Here is a 10,010-nt window from a genome sequence, read left to right on the forward strand (position 1 = left end):
TTCCTCCCCGGCTCCACCGCCTCCTCCCTAACCCCGCCCCTTCATTACCAGCCACGCCCCTTCCTCCCCAGCTCCACCGCCCCCTAACCCCGCCCCCTCATTACCAGACACGCCCCTTCCCGGCTCCACCGCCTCCCTAACCCCGCCCCTTCATTACCAGCCACGCCCCTTCCCAGCTCCACCGCCCCTCCCTAACCCCGCCCCCTCATTACTAGACACATCCCCATGACCAGACACGCCCCGTCCTCCCCGGCTCCACCTCCTCCTCCATAACCCCGCCCCCCACTACCAGCCACGCCCCTTCCCGGCTTCACCGCCTCATTACCAGCCACGCCCCCATGACCAGACACCCCCTTTCCTCCCCAGCTCCGCCGTCTCCTCCCTAAGCCCGCCTTCTCATTACTAGTCACTCCCCCTATTACCAGCCACGCTTGTTCAGCCCAAGTTCCCCACCCCTCCCGACCCACTCCTCATTACCAGTCACGCCCCCTTCTCCCCAACCGCGCCCCTCCTTCCCAACCCTGACCCATTTCACCAGCCACGCCCCTTTCCCAAGCTCCGCGCCCTGCTCGCGGGCCCCATTGTCTTGCCCAGCCCGCCCCTTCCACGCAGCACCCGCCCCCGCCCCTTCCTCCCACCTCCTTCGCAGCCCTCCCCCTGATGTCGCGCTCTGTGTCTGGCCCCCGCCTGCGTCCCCCTCATTCCCCAGTGCTAGTCCTGCTTGTGACGCTCCGGGCACGGTTCCAGCAGCAGTCTCGGGGCAAGGGGCTTCTGGGGAGCCCCCAGGACGACCTTCGAGACAACGTCCTCAATTACGATGAGCAGGGAGGCGGGGAAGAAGACCAGGTGAGGGGGAAGGTGTGGGTAGGGGGGGTCTCCAGGGAACAGGCTGCGGGCCTTCATACAGCAAGTTGGCCAGGAGCCACCGCGGGATGCTCGGCTCTGTTCCACGTCCTCGCCCACAGGATGCCTACGACATCAGCCAGCTGCGTCACCCGACAGCACTGAGCCTGCCTCTGGGGCCGCCGCCGCTTCGCAGAGATGCCCCACAGGGCCGCCTGCACCCCAAGCCGCTCCGAGCTCTGCCCACCAGCCCCCTGGACATCGCTGACTTCATCAGTGATGTAGGTGCTCCTGGGAACACCCCAGCACACACAGGCACACAAAGGTGCACACATGTAGGCACACACATACGTGCACATTTACACACCTGCCCACACATGTAAGGACCAGCGTGTATGCACTGTACACGAGCTTTCCAAGGGCACCGCAGAGGAAGATGGAGCGTGGGTGGGGTTGCAGAAGCCGCCCTGCCACTGTCTGAAATGGGCCATCAGCCTCCACCCACGACGCAGGTCTTTGCATGGATGGATGGCGTGGCCACAGGCCTATCCACTGCCCCATACCCACTGGGGAGGGGGAGCCCCAGGAGCATCCCCCGGGCTTTGGTGGCTCTCAGCAGAATTAAGGCCTCCCCAGGAGCCCCTCTGGACGCAGCGTTAACGATTCCCTGCCATCCACAGGGTGGATACAAACATGGGAAATCTGGGGTGGGGGTGTGCAGGGAACCCCCTCCCCTGTCCCTGCCTGCACCTGTAGCACCTGGCTAAGAGAAAGCACCCCAGCAAAGGTGTGCACCCCTGGGTAGGTGAGTGTGTGTCCCGAGGAGCTGAGAGGACAGAGGTGCGGAGCCTCAGAAAGGCAGGAGGGCTGTCCTGCAGTGGGAGTGTCCGGGAGGCTCGGGTTCTGGCGTCAGTGGACAGGGGCCGCCGGGACGAGGAGACCAGGGTGATGGGAGCAACCCCTTTCCACTGGCTGGGGCAGGCAGAGCCCTGGGGGACCGGCTGGCCACTGGCCTAATCCTGAGGAAGGGGACGGCCCACTGCACCCTCTTCACGCCCTCTGCTGTGCCCTCAGGAAGCTGTGCCTCCCCGCAGACCTCACCCCGGACGTGGGCAGCTTCCCCTTCCTGAGACCATGCCTGGAGCTGGCTTTGCCCTGGGCTGTGGCTATGGGGGGCAGGGGGGCACCTGCTGGCCCCTACGTGTGTCCTGACCTCTCTCGGCCTCTTTGCAGGGCTTGGAGGCTGCAGACAGTGACCCCAGCGTGCCGCCTTATGACACAGCCCTCATCTATGACTACGAGGGCGAGGGCTCCGTGGCAGGGACGCTGAGCTCCATCCTGTCCAGCCAGGGTGATGAGGATCAGGACTACGACTACCTCAGGGACTGGGGGCCCCGCTTCGCCCGGCTGGCAGACATGTACGGGCACCCGTGAGGGTTGGAGCCAGGAACCAGATGGGACCACCGGGCCAGGGACAGTCTTTCTCCAGGGGCACCTCCACCCAGACACAGAGGGTGGACAGCCTGACCCTGGGGCGCAACTGGACACATCACTCCCAGGCCACCTGGCAGTGATGGCCCCTGCAGAGGCAGCCTGAGGTCACTGGGCCTGACCCCAAGGGCCTGGGGCAGCCTCCTTCCTGGAGGAGAGGATCCAAGTCTTGGGCAGAACCCAAGTGTGGAGGGGGCAGCCAGGAAGAGGCTCCTTTCTGCCGGGGTGGGAAGAGCTTCTCTCCATCAGCCCCATGGGGGTCGCCTCCCACCAGTGGACTTCAACTTTGTATGAAAGACGGCAGCCTCCTGGGTAAATCTGAATGAAAAACGTACTAGTGTATCTCATGGGGGATGGGCGCCCAGTGCCACACTGACCGTGAGGAGAATAAGGGCCAGGCCCCCATCCCACCCTGCTTGGCTGGAGCAGGGGGTGGCTGGGGACTGCCCCTACCTGGAGAGGGGCTGTGGAGCGACTGCTGATACGCTGGCTCCTCGCCAGGGAGCCCAGAGGTGGGGAGTGGGCACAGGTGAGGCCCCTCCAGGCCCCAGGTGTGGCCTGAGGGAAGAACCAGGGAGGACGCCAAGTTCCACGGAAGCCTTTATCCTCCGCACCTGCTGGGTTTGATCAGGGAGGAGACTCAGGGACTCCCAGGGCCCAGGGCTCGGCTGGGGACAAGTTCGAGCTGTTCCCACGGCTCTGCCTGCACTGAGACACGGGCTTCTGAGGGGTACGTGTCTCCCCTGGACCAGGTGTCTAGGGTACTCAGCCATGCCGCAGGCCTTGACCTCGGTCCCTCCTGGCTCCTGGGGCCAGCAGGCAGGACTAGTGCCGCTCGAGGGTGTGGCCGGCCCGGCAGGCATCAGAGGGCGACAGCAGGGGCAGGTGGTCCTGGCGGGAGCAGCCCCGCAGGAGTGGGGAGCGGCGTAGGCGGTCGGCGTCCTGCAGTGACTGGGGCAGGCCCCGGCTTCGGCTCTCCGGCAGCAGCAGGACGCACAGCAGGGTAAGGACAGCGAGGGAGGCGAAGACCACATGTTGGAGGAAGAAGCCCCTCCGGCCCTGCACGGCGTCCAGGGGGTTGGCCGCCTGGCCCAGGAACCCGGCCCCTAGCACCAGGCCCAGCCCGGCCCCTCTGTGGGAGAGAGTATGTTGGGGACAGCTGGTGGGGCAGCTGTGGGGCATCAGACATGGGGACACACGTGACTGCGGAGGGAGCGGCAGGAGGGCTGGCCGAAGCAGAGCCTAAGGTTTGCTGGCTAAGGATAACTTTCAAACTTGTTTTGGAAAAACCTCCTTCCTTCTTGTTCTGGAGCAGCACTTTGTGCTCTGTTCATTCAAAGCTTGGAAGTGATGGTTCCTCTGAAATTCTGCCATCTCTGGAGGCTTCCTCATCTCTGCCCCGCCCCTTGTCCCCCACCACCCCGCTCAGGCCTGCACGGCCTCCCCTCCCCTTCCCAGTTCCTGAGGCCTCTGCCCAGAGCCTCCTGTGAGCAGGGGCGTCCGCCACCCGGGAGCAGGGCAGCACTTCATCCGAGTGCTCACTGGACAGAGGAACTGCAGCAGGGCAGGGTGTGGGCACTGGCCCTCCTTCCACCTGGCCCCTCCTCCCCATGAGGGGCCCTGGGTCCTGCTGTGTGGCTGGGCCACCCTGTAGCTCACCTGATCACTGTAGGGAACACCTCAGCTGCAAAGAGGCTGCTGAGTGCAGACACAACCCGGGAGGCCAGGAGCCCCAGGACAGAGACGGACAGCATGGTCCAGCCCGGCAGATCTGGAGACAAGAACAGGGGTTCCCAGGCCTTCCATCCTGGCCACACAGAGCCTCTCCCCAGAGAACCACACCGCCAGCTGGGCACCTATTTCCCAGGCCTCCACCTCCAGCCCCTCTGCAGAACCTGGCAGGGCAGGTTGTGTCCTCTGCTGCCTGATTCCAGCTTGGCTTGGATTCTCAGGATGATAGAATCCTAACCCGGAGCCACAGCCACGCCAGCCACCTCCCCCCGGGGCCCGTGCTCAGCTACTGCATGCTGTCCACCGTCTTTGCAATTTTGAGAACCATCCTAAAATCTTGAATACTTTGGAAGCAAGGCATGTATCTCATTTGGGACCCAGCCCCACACACCATGTGACCAGCCCTGAGTAGATGGGCCCTCCCACGCCAACCCGGGGCCAGCTGAACTCTGGGCAGAGCCTACCCAGCCTGGCCTCTTGACCTCTCACACCTGTGCTGCATTCTGTGGTTGGGGACAGCTTTTTCTGAGATGGAATTTCACTCGTTGCCCAGGCTGGAGTGCAGTGGTGTGATTTCAGCCCACTACAGCCTCCGCCTCCAGGGTTCAAGTGATTCTCCAGTCTCAGCCTCCCACATAGCTGGGATTACAGGCATCCGCCACCATATCCAGCTAATTTTTTGTATTTTTAGTAGAGACAGGGCTTCTCCATGTTGGTCAGGTTGGTCTTGAACTCTTGACCTCAGGTGATCCACAAGCCTTGGCCTCCCAAAGTGCTGGGATTACAGGCGTGAGCCACCGTGCCCAGCTAGGTGTTTTAGGCTCAGACAGGTTCCTGGTTCCTTACTTTGGGCCAGTCTCAGAAGAGCCTTTTGGGCCTTCCAAAAGGATCAGAGGAAAACCATGCTGCTCCCTCTGTCTGCACCACGGCCCCCTGATGGGGCAGACCTTCAGCCCAAACACCATGGCCCCTATATGGCCTGTGGGGCCCCAAGCTCACACTGGGCCCCAGCGAGGAGCAGCAGGGATGCCAGGCCTGTTGCCATGGTGCCCAGCAGCAGGACGAGGCGGCGTCCCCAGCGATCTGCCGTCAGGAGCAGGAAGACCAAGGCTGCTGCCTCCAGGCCGGCCTCCAGGAAGTAGGGCAGGTAGAAGGTCAGCACCTGAGGGGCCAGGCTGCGAAGGAAGCTGGCTCTGATGCCCCCACCAACCAGTCTGGGAGAGAGAACAAAGCTATGGGCCCAGCCAGAGCCAGGACTCTGGGGACCACACACCCGCCCCGCGGGGAAGGTACAGAACCTAAGCCCTTCCTCTACTCACGAAATGAAGCTCAAGATAAGCCCGTTTCTCCAGGTGACCTGGGTGTGCAGGAGCCCCAGGGGGGAGTGGTATCGGGGCCGGGGGCTCCCTGCAGACAGCATGGCCAGCTCTGTAGCAGCAGAGATGTGGGGGCAGAGGGGGGTGAAGAGCAGGCAGTGCCTCTCTGGAGCCCTCCTCCAGTACCTGAATCTCCCTCCTCCCTGCCTGGTGCCTGACCTGTAGCCAGGGAGTTCTCTTCCAAGGAACTGTTCTCGGGGTCCACACCACTGGCTTCTGCAAAGTGCCACAGGATGTTCCTGGCTCGGGCTACCTGCCCTGTGGCCAGCAGCCAACAGGGAGACTCGGGGAACAGGGCTGGGAACCTGCAGGGTTGGTGAGGATACCCAAGGCTCCCTCCACCTCCTCCAGGACGGAGAGGCAGAGGCCAGGCCCCCCACTCCTCCCTTCAGCTGAGTGGCTCTTTGTGACACTCAGCCCCCACGGGGTCTGCTGGCCCAGCGCCTATCACACTTACCCCCAAAAGAGCAGCAAGAGCCCGCTCATCAGGGCGCCCAGCCCCTGGAGAAGGCGCCAGTCCTGCACAAGCGCAGCCAGGCCAGGCAGCAGCAGGGTGCCCACCACAGAGAAAAGGCCGGCCCCCACGGAGAAGGCCAGGCGGTGTGGAGGGTCGCACAGCTCCAAGCCTGGGCAGATAGAGACGGGCTGAGGTGGAGGCCTCAGGGAGGGCTGGAACAGTCCCACTGGGGACTGCAGGGACCTAGTGCTGACCTGCCTGGGAGTGGGATGCCCGAGCTGGACTCCCCACCCCTGCAGCTCGGGGCTCTTGGCAACCGAGCCTCAGAGGCCTTCGGGCCACCCACTGCCCCTCCCCCAGTGACAGCAGCCCCCATGGTACTCACGAGCCAGGTACAGGGCGAGCAGGGCCCCTGCCAACGTCCCCCCATGGACTAGGCGCAGGATCAGTAGGGTAGAGAAGCTGGTCACCAGGGCCTCACCGGCCCCAAGGCCCGTGGACAGCACCAGGGAGGCCACAAAAACTGCCCGGCGGCCAAACCTGGGGATAGCGGGGGACATGCTAGGACAGGGTCAGGGTAACCCAGGGTCCACTTAATCCTGGCAGCGTCAGATCTAGCTGAACCCTGAGAGCAGTGGGCCACGGGCGCGGAGGGCTGCTGGGCAGCAGGGAAGGGGAAGGGGCCTCACCGGTCACATCCTGCTCCCAGGATGACACAGCCTAGCAGCCAGCCCAGGAGGTGGCTCAGCTGCTCCAGCGGGACCTTCCAGCTGTCTCTGCACACGAGGTTCCACTGTGGGAACAGCAGACACGTGGAGGCCAGCTCAGGACCCTCCCCTGCCTCCTCGCTGGGGACAGGTGCAGGGAGTCCCAGAACGGCTGCCCGAAAGCACCCTACACGGCCTGCTCAATCCCTCCCTGAAGGGGAAACTGAGGCATGAGAGGGCAAGGTGGCTTGGTCCAGGTCACACAGCAGCCTCTTGGGACTCCGGCAGTCCCCGCAGAGGGGTTGGGGGACCTGGCCCCCTTGTTTTCTGCTTGTCTTTAGAAGGGGCCTCCCCCACCTCTGCACACCATTGCTCTCCTCCGAAGCCAAATCTTGTCCCACCTGTTTCTACCTCCTATTCCGAGGGACCCCAGGGACACTCACGACCTCGGTGGCGTCGTAGACACACCCCACCCAGCCAAGGGCCATAGCCATGACACAGGCCTAAGAAATGAGCCGCGGCACCCGCCCCCGTCCTGCCCTGCCCATTTCAAGAGGGATTCAGGCAGCGGCTGGAGAGCTGTGCTCAGCGGCATTTCCCGGTGAGGCCCTTGACTCTTGACCTCAGCTCTGCGCCCCCCGCCCCCTTTCCAGTTCCTCGCTCTTCTTGCCAAGCTTAATCTACTGCTAGGGAACATGCTATGCCCGCGATTTTACTTTCAAACCTGACGTTTTGTGGAGCCGGGCCCCAGACAGGAGGGCAGGTGGGAGTGGGGGTGGAGAGAGAAGCCGGGCGGGTTCCAGGGCCCCAGGCAGGCCCTTGCGGAGATGTGGCAACCCAGAACCAGTTTCCACGCTGGGGCCAATCCTCCCAGGGTGGGAGGTGGAGGCCGCGGGGTAAAGGCTGCCGCAGGAGTGGGAAGGAAGAGAGGGGCCTGGGGGTCCGTGCCGCTGCCTCCTCTTTTCTTACGCAGACCGTCAAGGTTCCCCTTCAGGCAATGCTGTCTCCAGCCCAGCCTCCGCGCGCCACGCCCCACCGGTGGCAAGCCCACCGTTCCCAATCTGTGCTGACCACGCCAGTCTCTCCAAGCAGAGACTCTCCCTGGGAAGCCAGCCCAAAGCCACGGTCTGCTCAAGACGCTGGTGGTCGTGAAGCAAATTCTAGGCCCTGCTCCCCCGGCCTTCAGCTCCAATCCTCCTGCGCCCCAGGCCACCCCGCGCCGGTGGGAGCAGCGTCTCCGCAGGCCTGGCCCTGGGCGCGCGTCTACCGCACCGTCCGGCCGGGGGCCGCCCCCAAGCGGGGAGCGCAGGAGGACCGGCGGGTGGCCCCGGACAGAGGCGCCAGGGAGGGCGGGGAAGGGACACCCAGGGCCCCGGCAGGCTGCGGGCGGGGCGGGCCGCCGGGCGGCGGGGAAGGGGCGCACCTGGGTGACAGGGCTGCGCAGGAGGCCCGCGGCGGGCAGCGCGTAGAGCCAGCCGCGAGTGCAGGGGCGCGTGCCGTTGGGCGCGGGCGCAGGGCCAGGGCCGCGGCGGGCGCCGGGCGCGGGCTCGGGGTAGCGCAGGAGCAGGCAGGGGCTCTGGACGCGCGTGGGTCCCAGGCGCGGGATGGCGGCGTCGAGCAGCGCCGGCCCACGCAGAGCGCGCAGCGCGGGGGGCAGCAGCGCCGGGTCCGGCCGGCAGTGGTGCGCGGGCTGCGCGGTGAGCAGCGCCTCGGAGCTCAGCGCCAGCCCCAGCACCACGCAGGGCACCCACGAGGCGGCGGCCAGCAGGCGCCGGGCCCGGCCGAAGCCACCCGCAGCCCTCAGCACCCGCGCCTCCTGCTCCATCTGCCGCGGGCTGCGCGCTGGACCCGGCTGGGCCAGGACCCGGCGGGCTCCGTGGGCGGGGCCTGGGGGGGGGGCGGGGCCCCAAAGGGGGGGGCCCGAGTCGAATGGGGCGGGGTGTGGGCGGGCCCTGTGAGGGGCGAGGCCTGACAGGGCGGGGCCTGGGGGCGAGGCCCTAATGGGCGGGGCCCGAGTCGAATGGGGCGGGGTGTGGGCGGGACCTGTGGGGGGGGGGAGGACTGATAGGGCGGAGCCTGATCTGGGCCGTAGGGCGGGGTTTGAGGGGCGGGCCTTGAGGCCGAACAGCGAGAGGGCGGGGCACGGTGAGGGCGGCCCGCCGGCCGGGGGCGTGGCCAGGGGCGTGACCGCGCGCTCAGGTGCCCGCGGGGCGCAGGTGCACGCAGGTGGCTCTGGGCGCGGGGTCCGGCGGGCGTCTCGGAGGGGTGGTCCCTGCGTGGCGCCGAGCGCGCCCGCCCGGGCGGGGCGAGGTCGGGGGGTGCAGCCGCCTGCCCTTCTCCACGCCGGGAGCTTTCGTCTGGTTTTGCGGGAGAAGCTCCCAGGTGACCCGCGGGTTCTGAAACCGCCGCTCAGGAGCTCGCGGCCTGCGCGGCATCTCCGGGGCGATCGAGGGAGAACGGACGCCATTCGCCTGGTTCCTTCTCCCCTTCTGAGAACCAAGTAGGTTGCGTTTATTTTCGAGTCCGATTATTTTCTCCTTTTTTATTTGGAGGCGGCGTCTCGCCCTGTCGTCCAGGCTGGAGTGCAATGGCGTGATCTCAGCTCACCGCAACCTCTGCCTCCTGGGTTCAAGTGATTCTCCTGCCTCAGCTCCCGGGAGCCGTGGCTCACGCCTATAATCCCAGTACTTTGGGAGGCCGAGGCGGGCGGATCATGAGGTCAGGAGATCGAGACCATCTGGCCAACATAGTGAAATCTCGTCTCTTTTAAAAACAAACAAAAAAAATAGCTGGGTGTGGTGGCGCACACCTATAGTCCCAGCTACTCAGGAGGCTGAGGCAGGAGAATTGCTTGAACCCAGGAGGTGGGGATTGCAGTGGGCTGAGATCGTGCCACTGCACTGCAGCCTGGGCGACAGTGTGAGACTGTCTCAAAAAAAAAATTATTTGGACTATTTGGGGTTCTTCCAGGGTCAATATAAATTTTTAAATGGGGTTTTCTTTTTCTGCAAAAACAATGTCCCTGGGATTTTGATATGGATTCCCTATTAAAATCTTTTGATAGAATATTTAATACTGTTTTGAATTTATCAAAATTGATTGCATTGAATCTGTAGATTTTATATGGGCAGTGTTGACATTTGTAACAATATCTTCTAATCTGTCAACATGGAATGTGTTTTCATTTATTTATGGTTTCTTTAATTTTTTTCACCAGCATTTTGTAGATTTTTATTGCACAGTTCTGTTACCTCCTTGGTTAAGTTACTTACTATTTTATTCTATTTTTATTTTTATTTTTTTAGATGAAGTCTTACTCTGTCATGCAGGCTGGAGTGCAGTGGCACAATCTCAGCTCGCTGCAATCTCCGCCTCCCAGGTTCAAGCAATTCTCCTGCCTCAGCC

The 10,010-nt window shown here is 63.9% G+C and overlaps 2 protein-coding genes across 2 annotated transcripts in view; one reads left to right on the forward strand and one right to left on the reverse strand.

Moving 5' to 3' along the window:
* CDH15 (cadherin 15) overlaps positions 1-2,668 on the forward strand; it is a 20,407-nt gene extending 17,739 nt beyond the window's left edge. Inside the window, exons 12-14 of the mRNA XM_032284714.1 lie at positions 710-846; positions 966-1,124; positions 2,077-2,668. Coding sequence (XP_032140605.1) covers positions 710-846; positions 966-1,124; positions 2,077-2,277 — 497 coding nt within the window. The 3' untranslated portion in view covers positions 2,278-2,668. The remainder of the gene's footprint in view (positions 1-709; positions 847-965; positions 1,125-2,076) is intronic.
* A 253-nt stretch (positions 2,669-2,921) lies between these two features.
* Positions 2,922-9,072, reverse strand: SLC22A31 (solute carrier family 22 member 31). Its single transcript, XM_032283901.1, has 9 exons — positions 8,029-9,072; positions 6,588-6,691; positions 6,284-6,438; positions 5,899-6,067; positions 5,601-5,746; positions 5,385-5,493; positions 5,065-5,279; positions 3,994-4,105; positions 2,922-3,466 (listed from the first exon to the last, which is right to left on the reverse strand). Exons 1-9 carry the CDS (start codon positions 9,070-9,072, stop codon positions 3,160-3,162), a joined length of 2,361 nt encoding a protein of 786 aa, XP_032139792.1. The 3' UTR covers positions 2,922-3,159.
* Positions 9,073-10,010: the final 938 nt, after the last annotated feature.

Source organism: Sapajus apella, unplaced genomic scaffold (genome assembly GCF_009761245.1).
Source record: "Sapajus apella isolate SASKATOON/1434 unplaced genomic scaffold, GSC_monkey_1.0 scaffold15, whole genome shotgun sequence".
In the NCBI taxonomy this organism is placed as follows: domain Eukaryota; kingdom Metazoa; phylum Chordata; class Mammalia; order Primates; family Cebidae; genus Sapajus; species Sapajus apella.

Coding starts and splice junctions, on each gene's coding strand:
- SLC22A31 (XM_032283901.1), bottom strand. CDS start 9,072: ATGGCGTCCGTTCTCCCTCGATCGCCCCGGAGATGCCGCGCAGGCCGC. Junction 5,494..5,600: donor AGAGAACTCCCTGGCTACAG/GTCAGGCACCAG, acceptor CTGCTGCTACAG/AGCTGGCCATGCTGTCTGCA. Junction 4,106..5,064: donor GCTCCTCGCTGGGGCCCAGT/GTGAGCTTGGGG, acceptor TCTTGTCTCCAG/ATCTGCCGGGCTGGACCATG.